Raw genomic sequence first — 13,239 nt, 5'->3', positions numbered from 1 at the left:
CAGTGCTTTCTTGATTATGAGCTTGAACTCATATATCTTAATAGTGCCACTAATAAATATTACGGCAGAAGATGGCATTGAATTGCTTCAGTTAACTACTTTGACAACCTCCTCACCCTAGGAATTATGGATAAATACTCCACACATTCCCGTGACTGAGCTTCACAAGAACGTGTCGGATTCAATAATTTCCTTGGAAAACTGGAAATGGTAAATATAGAAATGGGAAACGTGAAGTTGAGGGGGAGGTTCGTTAAACGATCCCTCGGCGCTTTCATGTTTCAGAGGACAGGCCAGACTGGAAGACGGCTCGGGCCCCACGTTCGGCCCGAGCGCTCCGTGTTTCTGTTGGCCGAGGCACTCGCAGTCTCTCCTGAAAGCGGCGCTCTGAAGTCGGCCTACTCAACGACCTCACGCCACTCATAAAACGCTCACTTGGCTTCGCCGTACCTACTTTACGTATGCATTAATCTTTACTATCCAGTGCCTCCACACCCACCCACCGGTAATAAAAAAGGGACTGGCTCGCAAAAAAGAAGGTTAATCAAATATTGAATTTCCACACCGTTTACCATTCTGCAGTAAAATTCACCTTGAAGACAATGTGAATGCCCAGAGCCAGACTCCAGAGGTCCCTGAATGCCTGGGCTCTGCTTGGGATTGCACACCCTCTGGGACTCCACAGGTGATGTAACCAGGTCCCGACATCCGGGCTTTGCTGCATTGCCCATGTCAGTCTAGGAGCTTGACATCTGGCCCATGTGGTCGTAAGTCCAGTGCTGAAATCCCTCGCCTTCCCACGAAAGCCTCCTCCAAAATTGAGCTCTGTCTCCCAGGCGTCTGCCGGACAAAAGCGCAGGGCTCTGGCGTCGGTACCCCTACGCTCTCCCTGTCTCTCTTGCTGTTCCGCCAAAGCCCCATGGGGCACGTTGGTGTTGGAGAAAATACGCTTGTACTGTTTGAGATGACTAATGTACAGGGCACGCGCGCGTGCACACAAACACGCACGTCAGCTGGGGGGAGCTGGGGCCACGTATCCAAGGAGCGGGGGTTGCAAGCCGTCAGTCTCGCGAAGGAACAGGCGTGGAGGTCTCCCCCTCTCTGCCGCAGCCAGAACTCCCTGTAAACACGCCTTTTGGCCCCATCTTGCAAAAGCAAAAACTGCATTTTGATGCAAGTGCGCAATCAAGGTATCACAGAAAAAAATTTGATTGCTGGAAAAATATTCCTTCAGAAACCTAAAATACAATTGAAATGCTGTCACACTGAACCCAATTAAGTGAGGCAAAAACCAGAAGCCCTTCAGACACGGCTTTGTAACTGTAATAACTGTAATATGCGATCACTGGATGCTTTTCCACTTTCTGTGCAGCACTGTGGCAGAAGCTGGCTGGATGTGGAATGCGGTGTCTGCACACCCCCCCCCCCCCCGTGAATCAGCAGCTCCTGCACAGAACATGGCCTGGTGTACGGGCCTGCTCCCTTTGAGTCCTTAAGCTCTGCATGCGGACTCAATGCTACACACATTAAGTGCTTAACATGACAATCTCCAAACCGGTGCTTGATTTTGTCAAAGCCTGAAGTGGGTGCTTACTGGATCTCTGCTCTATGAGAAAATTAAATGATCGGTCATCCTGTGTATTAGCCAGCATGGCCTGTAACTGTTACATCATCACTGCAAAGCTCCCTGGAATACCTGTGCTACGCGCACCACATGCGTATGCTCCCATTATATCTGACGATGTCACTATCAGTTGAAGGATATCTCAGGGATATCTACCAGCAGACAATGGCATTTTCTCCCATGGCTGCTCTTTAGAAGTTCAACAGCAGATATTAACTGATAAATTCAAAGGTATGACAGGCATCACATACAAAGGATTATGCAAAATGGAGACAAAACATGACTGCTGAAAAGTCTTCGTCACAGCAAGAGAATTTCAGGGAGCCATTCAAAAGCAAGGGCGGTGGATTCTTCATCGCTTTCCATGACCCTTCTACGTTTTTACAAGCCTACAAATGTCCCGCCAACATCCACCACACAATGGTGACTCCGTTCACACACAGCCAAAATGTTTATCCCAGAAATATTTAGTTATATACAATTTTGTTTGTTGCCGTTTCCTTTTATGAAAGGATGAATATAAAAAGGGCCTTGGATGGTGAAGGTGGTCTGACTAATCGTAGAAACATTAATCCACCTCTGAATGACCACCGTATTAACACGTGGTCACGTTAAAGAGTGAACCACGTGAGGATAACCGGCAGCTTCATTAGTCAGGATTGGAATCTTGTGTGCAGTCCTATTTGGTTAAACTAATTTTCCTCATTCTCTCTTGTACACCTAGGCCACCGCAAGGAAGCTACTTCAAAAATGTTGGGAGTAGCGCAGGCGAAAATAGAAAAAGACTTCTCAAAACGATGCATTCACTACAGACTGATGAGTTAGAGAAGCAGAGTGAACTACTGACAAGACAGGGAGCAAGAGGGGGAGGGGTGACGCTGAGCCACACTTTTGCAGGCATAGAATACTATAGTGCTGGCTGCACTTAGTGGAAGACATGGCAGTGCATTTGAATTGAAGATTCCCTACTGCAACCAGAAGAGTTAATGGGGGTAATGCTTGTTATCTGTGTACATAACAGGCATTTATCAGATGGTCTTATCCAGAGTGACTTTTTACATAGCAGCATTTACACTGCATCTAGATATATACTGAGGCAATGCAGGTTAGGTACCTGGATACAACAGCACAGTCCTACCTGGGAATTGAACCTGCAACCTTCAGGTTACCATACCAGTTCCTTACCTACTATATTACACTGCCGCCCCTGTATAACTACTAATGCCTACTATAATTTCCTTGATTTGGAGATACACTGCAAACATTGGCATTACATTCGGAAGGTCCCATGTTTTACATGGAAAATACCTAGCTAACTAACTGATGAAGGATTACACAGTGCAATTTCATTTTTGAAGCCCATCTATTTCAAATCCACCCCCTGACAATCCCTTCAGGTACTGAAATGTTATTAAATTTTGGATAACTTCTGCATAGTTGGCTTTGCAATGATTTAACAGAGCACAGAGCCTAAAATCGATTTACCGTACGAAATAAGGAAAAGTGACAGAAGAAATGAAAACCAGCGCATGCTCTGGAAATGTGTGTCCAAGGTGTTTCCGCCCAAAGAAGACAGAAAACAATCCAAACTCACTTCAAAAGGAGCCAGTGACGTTTATTAACAATGACAGAAAGGCCATACTGTACATCTGTTCATCAAAAAATGAAAATGTACAACAACGCTACCTTTTTAATGAAAAGTGACCTACAAAAACCATTAAGAAACACTTCGTGGATTGGTCTGTCGATATCTGTCACATCCATGCCGCAAGATGTGGTGCATTCATCATTCTTCAGGTAAAGACTTCCCAATGTATTGTTATAACACATTTTGCCACCTTGTTTTGTCCTCCAAGTCACCCATCTGTTAATTGAACAATCATTTGAAACATGGCTGATTTGAATGACGGCCTTCCCTGTTCATCATGATTTCGTCAGAATGCCAGGTCCTGGCTTGAGCTTGAGAGGGTGGGGACTCTTTGCTGTGGGCGTGATCAGCGTTGTTGTGGGACGCTCCCAGAACTCTGCCTCTGGTTCTCATCGAGAAGGCGACCGAGGTTCTTCACACCTGGAGCTTTTGCAACGTACAAGAGTAGCACCCATATCTACAGTGGCTAAGCGTCTCCATGAAACGTATACGAAACAAAACAAAATCATACCCACTAGGTGGAGGCACAGTTCATCTTCACCTGTTAAGGCCCCTTACAAGTTGAGAGTTCAGAGAGTTTCCAAATCACTTCTGCAACAAAACCAATAAACTTTTTTTGTTTGTTTTGTTTTGTTTTTCACATTGTGGAAGAAGTTCAGGCTTTTCGCTGAGCAAGTCTGGAGAACGATCCAGGTAAGCTGTCAGGAAGCACGTAGGGGAGGCCGTTCTAAACACCTGTCCTTTGAGGATGCTAAAACGTAAGGCAAAGAGGCCTTGAGAACACACATGTAAGAAAATAAATAAGTTTCCAAAGACAGGGCAACCCGTTTTTTTTTTTACGGATTGCAAAGTACACAACTGTTACAAACCCAGAGCTTTTAGAAACTGGCCAAAGATAAAGAGGATTTTTCAAAAAATCACATTGCACCTGACCCTTCCTCCCAGAGAGGAGCAGAATATGTACACTGTTGTCTGGACGGAGACACTCCTACACAGCAGTACTTGGGGGGGGGTGATGCAGACTGTTAAATGCATTGTAAATCTCCAATGTTTACATTGTAAATACATTCAAGTACCTCCTCCGGAGGTACATTTGGCACAAACAGTCGTTTTTTTCTCTCTCTCCCCCCCCCAAATGACTCAGCAGCACATGTAAAATTACTTGTATCCTCTGTCGAAGCCACTCACATTTTGCTCATTCAAAATGAAACACTCAAAGATAAAGGGAGAAGTCCACGCTCATGAGCCTCTGCTGGAGGTCCACTGGAGGTAAAGTATTTGCCTGCTTCCTGATTCGCTGTTATTGCATATTTGTTACACTGAATGGTTTCAGATCTTTTGACAAAATGTACACAATGTAAAATTAGACAAAGGGAACCTGAGTAAAAACAAAATACATTTTAAAAAATTATTGCATTTATTTAATGAGAAGTTATCAAACACCCAAGTGAAATTGCTCCATTAAACTTAATAAATGGTTGCACCACCTTTAGCAGCAATAACCGCAACCAAATGCTTCCTGTAATTTGATATCAGTCTTTTACATCGCTGTGGAGGAATTTTAGCTCTCTCTTCTTTGCAGAACTACTTTAATTCAGACAAAGTCAAGAATGAACTGCTCTTTTCAGGCCCTGCCACAGCATCTTCATTAGATTCAAGTCAGGACGTTGACTAGGCCACTGCAAAACTTTCATCTTCTTTCTTTTTAGCCATTCCGATGTGGACTTGCTTTTGTGTTTTGGGTCATTATCTCGCTCCATAACCCAGTCACGCTTCAGTTCATGGACGGACGACCAGACATTCTCCTTAGGAATTTTCTGGTACAGAACAGAACTCATGGTTCCATTAATAATGGCAGGTCGCGTGGCAGCAAAGCATCCCCACACCATCACACTACCACCACCATGTTTGACAGTTGGTATGAATGAATGAATGAGTGAATAAAACATTGCTGAAACCATTCAGCATGACAAATATGCAATAAGAGAGGAAATCAGGAAGGGGGCAAATACTATTTCACAGGACGGCACGTGCCAAGGATTGCCCTTCCAGCCTCCCGGAGTTTCGGTTGAGGGAGAGGTGCCCGTTGAGCCGAAAAGCGGCGGGCTCAGGAAGTCTCTCCGCGGCCCGGCCCCCCGGCCCTCTCGCCATTTCCCCCCGGAGTCCGGCGGCAGAGAGAGCCTCAGATCCCCGGAGGGGCTAGGATTCCGTTCGTCAGGTCCGTTATGACTCCGGCCTTCACCAGCTTGCGCAGGAACTCCTTCTCTTTGGAAATGTTGTGCGTCCACGACTGCATGGGAAACACGGGGAACAAGAAATCGGTCGTTAAAAAAAAATAAAATAAAAATACACGTGTGCTGAGAAACTGTCAGATTTAATTTGGCATATTTGAACGTTCAGTAAACCACAGGCATTTCTGCCATTTGAACAATGAGAAGAGTGGACTGACAGACACAGCAAGAGGCACGTTAACCCCTGGGTGGATTTCTCAGTGTAAACAGGCTGTTAAATTTGAGAGAAGACGAGTACGCCGTGTTACTCACTGGTGCACTGAGCATTTAGGAAAAAACAACTTAATCTAATGCAGAATGAAGCTTTAAAATAATGGGTAATGACTTTAATTGCACATCATGTGGTAAATTCGTCAACAAACCTCTATAAAACTGTCTTTATTTTGGCATAGTGACATGCTAAGAAACAAACAACTACATTTAGGAAATTCTTGTTCATTAACAACACATTGCTTTGCTTATACTCTGACAGAGCAAATGTCAACACCTGAAAGTAAAATGGCCACATTTTGCAGTTTGCCGGGAGCAAAAATCATCAAATTAGAATATCCATCATCGGACATCCTTTCAAGAGGCGACAGGAAGCTTCCAGGGGGAAGAATTAAGAGCAGCCTGCTTCCCCTGCAGTTTGAGTTCCCTGAACGGGAGTGAAGCCAGTGTTCTGTCAATCAGCCTCTCCTCGGTAATGTGAAGCGAAACACTGCCTCTGTGAGTGGGCGGAGTCTGGGGCGGGGCTGAGCTTGCAGCATGAGAACCTGATTCGTGCGAGACACCCCCCCCCCCCGCCCCTGTGTGGGATAGACCTGGGGCCTGGCTGGCTGGCTGGCTGGCTGGCCCGGTCCGGGGGAAACCCCGCGTAACCGCGGCGAGGAGCCCGCAGCGATCCCGCCTCGGATAGCGCCGCGTCACCGGCGACCCGATCGCAGGCTTGGCACGGGAGCCGGCGGTCGCTGCCAACAGCGGGAGCGGGCGCGGCCGTGCAGAGGGGCCCCCGGAGCCCGTAGGCTGGTATTTGAAGCGGGCCGGATTCCCGGGGAAAGCTGCTACCTGCACTGCGCCTGCAGCAACAGCCACCTCAGCTCACACTGTGGGTGGGGAACTCCAAAATGTCTTTTCCACCGAAATTCCTGATTGGTTCCGTGGGTCCAGCTCAGTGCACCACCTGATGTAGCACAGAGCTACTCCCGGTGCTCAGAGCTGCGTAGCGCGATACCGGACGGCCGCTGCGCCTGTCCGCGCGCTTCTGTCTTCCGACTCACGGAAGCGTTCAAACGACCTCGAGGCGAAGATTATCTACCGTGGCTGTACCTCCTCTAATTCTACACACACACCTCAGCGCTTACGCACCGCGCAGCGAAGGAATGCTAAAATTCTTGTCATTTACCATTCAGGCTAATAGCACATTTGTTCGGTCTTGCCTCTTCAGTCTCATTAAAATACTCCGCATTTCTTTTGAGGCACCACTGCTACACGCATAGTGGAGTACATGCGTGCAAGTCTCCTGGCTCAGCCCAGAAAATTTTACTATACAGACCACTCCAGCAGCACTGACGGTGATGCTGTATGCAGCAACTGTCACTGAGAGAGTTGTTTAGCTGGATCCCAAAGGCTTACTAAAATACTAAATGTTCTGGTAAGCACGTACGCTCAGTGGTATTCATCCTCCACAATAAGACATCGCGACGACTGTTTCGCGAACTCAAATTGCGGTCTGAATTCACAAAATGTTCCACAGAACACAATCTTTATTTAACATTAAAACAACTCCAAATACGGGGAGTCGTTTACATGTAAGGGGACTCAGAGACGGGTCATTCCTATTGGACAGAGATCCTCTCTCCTCCTTCTCCTCAGCACGCTCCAGAGCCTGCGACCGAGACGGATACGCGAGGCCGCGAAGCAGCGCGTGCCTGAGCCGCCGCCGCAGCCGCCGCCGCCCCTCCCCTCGGGCTCCTGTGTTCGGGGCTGCCCCCCCCGCAGCGCTGCGGCGCGCTCCTCTTCCCTGGGGCGGGGTCCAGGGGGCCGACGGGGCGGCACGGAGACCGCACTCGGCTCTCTGAAGAGGCCCATCAATTAAGAGCGAAAGGTCACCGTAAACCGGCCCGTCACAATGTAAACCGACGGGAGGGAACTAAACAGCAGGATGTCAGCTGGCAGGCAAAGGAGCAACAGAAAATACTCTCAATGCGGAATTCGGCTGTCCAAACACTCCGCGGCCCTCGGCCGCTCTGAGTCGCGCGTGGGCGGATGTTCCAGTAAGGGTCAGTACAACGGCAGGCACCTGCAGCGGAGTCATGTGACCAGGCCGATCAGAGCCCGGCCAATGACTCATTCTGAAGCCACTGGGGTTCCATGCAAACAGGCGGTGTCTCTTTCAGGAGAGCCCAGCCTTTCTCCACACGCTCAAAATATATTAAGACCTTAAGACGCACGTGTGGAAAAAATGATCGCTCCTAGTGACAACTGAGGGGAAGAAAGAGTTTATAGGGGCATTTAAAGTCATTCCCAGGTTTCCAGGAGTCACCTAATGCCACAGCTTTATGGAAATCTTTCACAACTGGCTCACCTGAATTGCAGGAATGGACTCAGTTTCAAAAGAACACAGAGTGGGGTTTGTCATCTATGTTTCCAGTTTTTTCCCCATTGTTAGCGCCGCTACATTAAAGAGCCCAACAGAAGCCTTAAAGCCCTGAACAAATCCCTTTGATGCAGTGAGTGTGTTTTCTCACAAGGCCTGTGGAAGGCTGTCTCCTGCTTACATGGACTGGACCAGGTACAGTGTAATTATCACGGCACTGGAAAAAAACAGTGACTAAATCAACTCAATAACCCAGCCTAGATACCTTCTGAGTAGCTAGAGCCCTCCACAGCAAACCCCCCAGGAGGTAATCCAAAACAAACTGTTCTGTTTGCCCGTCCTTCAGTGCTGGGATTACACAGTGTAGGTGCCATGCCTCATCAGAATCCATTAGGGAATCTTGAGAAAGAGGACCCCTGTCGGGGTAACTGTGACAGCTCCTTGCTCCGCACGCCCATGGTGGAGAAAATCAGCCCTTGTTGGGCAACAACACTGGCAAAGGGAGTCAAAGTCTGGCAGCTGGGGTACGCTTTAATAAAGCAATTCGGAAATTTCATGGTTCGGCCGGTGAAGGCAAACAGCAACAGTTGAATGGAAGCTTGGACATAGGTCAGGGTGAGCTTGGATAAAGATGATGATGGAACATGCATCAAAATTTTATGTGACACGTTTCCATCCAACTGAAACTTCACAAATAGGACACAGAGAGAGAATATTTGGGGCAATGGCAGTACCTCTTTAATGGCAGACATCTTCACCTTCTCATAGTAGTGCAGTGGTGCATGGGGGGTGCTCATGTCATAGCCAAATCCAGCCACAGCTACCTCATCGCAATTATGGAGGGCCATTGTTATGGCAACGGCCCCTAGTGTTGGAATATTCTGTGAAAACAGAAGGCAGAAGTTAGCTTGCGGAATGCACAGTGTTTTGGCTGGATTTGTAACAAGGGAAAAGATGGTTTGCGTGACTACTGGGTTCACGTGAGCCATTGATGAGCAGTCTTTACATTGACTTTAAGAAACAGATACAGCAGAAAGATATAGCCACCGTGCATTTTTAAGGACATAGACAGAAAATCCTAGTTATTATGCAAATAGAAAATTCCATCACATTTTTTACCATTTTCTCTCCACTTGGGAATGTCCAATAGCAATTGAAGATCTCATGCCTACTTGTCTCACACGCTAGTCTAATCACTGCTACATTCTTCATCAATTAAGGGTGTGCGTACACATCTCCCAAGTCTGTGCAGTTAGCTGTTCTCTAGAGCTGCTGGTCACAACTGGCATCTACACAGTCCCATTCATCTCTCATTAACACAGTCCAAGTCAACGCCATTAACACAATCCCAGTTAACTGCCATTCACAGTACCAGTCATTTGTCACTTACACATTCCAAGTCACCACATAGTCCCAGTCAACTGCCATTCACAGTGCCAGTCATTTGGCATTTACACAGCCCCAGTCATTTGGCATTTACAAAGCCCCCGTCAACGGCTATTAACACAGTTGGTACAAAGTCAGAGGGTGAGTCACACCACTAAGACTGACTGCTTCAGCCAGACTAGCCTCCCTCAAAGTCACAGCCCCTAATAAAAAGGCCAATGCAGGAAAACGAGCGCCCGATCAGCACGCTGCCCGCGGGGGGGGGCTGGAGCTCTCTATCTCAGGTGCCGCAGAGCCCCGTGGTCACAGTGGCAGACAGCCGGCGCGCGGGGGGTTAATGGAGTCGCCCGTGCCGTCGGCTTATCGCCGCGGCGCCTCGAGCGACAGCGCTAATCCCGCGTGTTGGGAGCCTGTTCGGTGGCTGATAACGAGGGGCGCACCGCGCCTTTCTGCTCAGGCCTAAACACCCCCCCCAACCCGCCCCCCACCTACCCCCCCCCCCCCCCCCCCCCCCATCAACCGCAGGCCCCCACTCCGCCGAGGCGCAAGCCGCGAAGGCGTCCGGGATGGCGTGACCAGAGGTTGTTTCGACCCGCGTTCGTTTCAGCCTGCAGTTCGTCCGCGTTCGCTTTGTTCTGGTCTAAAGTTCTCCTGTCTTGAACCTCTGTGATTACAATTGCTTTAATACCACCCCCCCCCCCACCACCCCCACAATGAAAGCCAGTTTGGGGGCATTTTCTTCTTCTGTGTCTACCCAAAGGAGGATGTAATTCTAATCATTAGACCACTTGGCTCTGGGGCCCCCGGGCAGCCTGGGGAAGGTCAGCGGAGCCCCTAATCACCAGTGGGAGAGGGGCCGAGCGGTGGGCTCTGTCAGGTTGAGTATTAAGCCATCAAAGGGCGGGACGTGTCAAAGGCGTCCGCCCTGATCAGTCCCGTATGAGGCCGCTTCCCGCCCGCGCTGGCCCCGGGGGCGCGGCCCGGCGTGGGGGCGCCGGCCCCCGACGCCACGTGTTCCGCACATGCTCGGGGTTTCGAGTCCGGGGGCGGCCTGGTGGTCAGACCTCGGGTTGAAAAAAACTAACCCCCTTGCTCAAGTCCTCCGTCTTCCCAGCGCCAGACAGTGGAAACTTTCTCAACCTTAACAGAGAGAGAGAGAGAGAGCTTGACGCGACAAATCTGGGTCACGCAGCACCAATGTAACTAGGAGGGGGGGGGAAAAATGTGGACTTCCAATTTTTTTCGGTTCAACATCTCCTTCACCTTTCGGAGAAATCTCATAAAACTTCTCCCTCAGCCGCCCCTCAATTTCCTTCAATTCCGGTGACTCAAGGCCAGAGGTTCCGGGCTATTTTTCTGTGGTCCTGCGACCCGGCGCTGATTGGGCTTGTGCTAGTGGTCCTTTCTGAAGCATGTCACAAACACTCTCTCGGTTATTGCGCGGCTCCCTCCCCAGCTGCTCCGCGGCCGCTCCCCGAGGCCCCGCGCCGTGAATCATCGCCTGTCATGCGTGAGGAGCGGGAGCCCAGTCAGAGCTGGCCGGGGCAACCGCCGCCGCCGCCGCCGCGCGCGGCTAACGCGCGATCACCGCGGCTAACGCGCGCCTGTTTCAGAATTAGCACGTTAGCAGCGGACGCGAGTCTCGACTGTGTGTGACAGAGGTGGTCCCTGTTATGTGCGGCCTTTCATTTGGGTTTTCGGGACTGGTGGGGTGGAGTGGAGTGGAGTGGAGAGAGGGGGTGGGGGTGGCGGGGGGGTGTGAATCGAAGCGGGGCAGCCTTCACTCACCCCTTTGCCCATGAGGCCGTTGTTGTGCGGTAGGCCGATGAAGCGGAAAGAAGCCTCCTGGATGAAGAAGGGGTTCAGGATGCGCATCTCTGAGGGCTCCCGGGGGACCTGCTGGGCCACTGACTTCCAGAAACCGTCTACCCCCCTCTGAGAGAAAGAAAGAGAGAGAGAGAGAGAGAGAGAGAGAGAGAAGGAGAGCGAGAGATAAGAAAGAAAAGGGGTGGAGGGATAAAGCAAGAGAAGAGGAAAAAAGAGCACAGTGTATAAAAGAGAGAAAGACGGACAGAGAAGAGGTAAAATTAGGAATAGAGCCATAACGTGCAGCAGCAACGTTAATAAAAACGTTTCCAGAGCTGAAATTCAATACTAATTGAGGGATTAGTCCTCTCATTTATTTTAGAACAGTGCTCCAGGAAAAAAAAAAAAAAGTGCAGTAGCCTCTTCCAGCCAGGTGACCCGGGCCGGGTCAGGCGGTACGAACGGGACACGTGAGACCGTGACCTCCGTGGGTGTTCTGGAGCCTTCGCAGCCGCGGGTCCTGGCGTATCAATTACCGGGGAAACCGGCCGCGAGCGCAGCCCAGCAATTATTCAATCTGTCCCGCATTGTGATTAGCCATTATACACTACGGGGCCGGCCAAGTGACAACAGCCCTGATGGCAAACAGCCGGTCGGGTCATTGGATTTAATAGAAATCACCTGTACAAATAAGTCAATCTTGCCTTTGATATTCCAAATAAAGGGAGCAGTCACCGAACATGGCAGAGTGCTTTGAACTGGCTTGGCCCGGGGCCAGTGGCAAGCCTGGGCATGAGCCGTCTTTTCTGTCAACAGGGTTTCGCAGCGAGGATCTGTTTGGTTGCAAAAAGCAGCAGAACACAAGGCGAACACAAGCAAGGAGGGGCAAACAACTAAACGGACATCTAGGGACTTCTATTTCAAAGACAGACCTTATAGAAATGTGCAAGACTGAAAGATGAGTTAACAAGACTAAAGCCATGAGTGGGGGTGGGTGGGTGGGGGGGGGGACAACTGTGCACAAGCTGTTTACTCCAACAGTTCTAAAAATAGAAAAACCTTGATGACCATCATTTATTTAAGATCAAAACGTGGTGTTTTTCCAAGCAACATACTTTGTCTAATGGCTTAAAACCTAAAATAAATCAATTAGTCCTAACGAGGCCACAGGTCAGCAGTCCTTCAAGGAAAATTCTGACTGGCTCAGGTGCTTACCATCTCGGATGAGAGGGCCAATCCAGCCCCAGCACACAGAGTTCAACCAGCTCACTCAAACAGTAAACATGAGAGTCTTGGGGGTTGGGGGAATGGTTGGGGGTGGGTGCAGCCGGATCAGATAGAGGGGAGGGATATCATGTTCCCCTGATCCAAGATCCATATACATAGGAGGAGATATTACACAGATAGCATCCGCTCGGATTAGGCCGTTTAAAGAAAGTTACAGAAAGGGGCCGCCGAAATGTAAACGTCATTCCACCCTCGAAGCGCAGCCCCCGACAAGGTGTTCAAAGTCAATCTTTTGATGCTACGCGGCTAACAGACTTCCCTTTCTCTCTTCCTTACAAACCCGGGCCGGCTATTCAACCGGCTGACGCAACAACCAGGCTTTTACAATGGAAGTACACCGAAGCTGCGAGGGACGGGCCCGACAACAGACAAAGCCCAGAGGAACCGGCCTTCCTCTCCTCTCCTCTCCTCTCTCCTCTCCTCTCCTCTCCTCTCCTCTCCTCTCCTCCTCTCCTCTCCTCTCCGCACAGATCCGGCCGTCTGAGACCGCGCTGAGCGGAGGGAGACAGATGAAGCCGGGAGAGGAGATTAATTTCTCTGAGACGGCTCTCTCAGCGGCGTATAAACAGAGTGAATCCCTTTCTTCGGGAACGGGCGGGACTGTTTACGATGTCGTGGG

At 49.7% G+C, this 13,239-nt stretch overlaps 1 protein-coding gene across 9 annotated transcripts in view; it reads right to left on the bottom strand.

Moving 5' to 3' along the window:
• Positions 1 to 3,214: 3,214 nt before the first annotated feature.
• st3gal3a (ST3 beta-galactoside alpha-2,3-sialyltransferase 3a) overlaps positions 3,215 to 13,239 on the bottom strand; it is an 85,476-nt gene continuing 75,451 nt past the window's right edge. For all 9 annotated transcript variants that reach the window (XM_035413572.1, XM_035413578.1, XM_035413580.1 and 6 more), the window contains 3 exons: positions 11,316 to 11,462; positions 8,876 to 9,022; positions 3,215 to 5,562 (listed from right to left, as the gene is read on the bottom strand). In XM_035413572.1, the coding sequence (XP_035269463.1) occupies positions 5,455 to 5,562; positions 8,876 to 9,022; positions 11,316 to 11,462 (402 nt within the window). In that variant the 3' untranslated portion in view covers positions 3,215 to 5,454. The remainder of the gene's footprint in view (positions 5,563 to 8,875; positions 9,023 to 11,315; positions 11,463 to 13,239) is intronic.

This window comes from Anguilla anguilla, chromosome 4 (assembly GCF_013347855.1).
Source record: "Anguilla anguilla isolate fAngAng1 chromosome 4, fAngAng1.pri, whole genome shotgun sequence".
Classification (NCBI taxonomy): Eukaryota; Metazoa; Chordata; class Actinopteri; order Anguilliformes; family Anguillidae; genus Anguilla; species Anguilla anguilla.
This window is presented reverse-complemented; position numbering and strand designations above follow the sequence as displayed.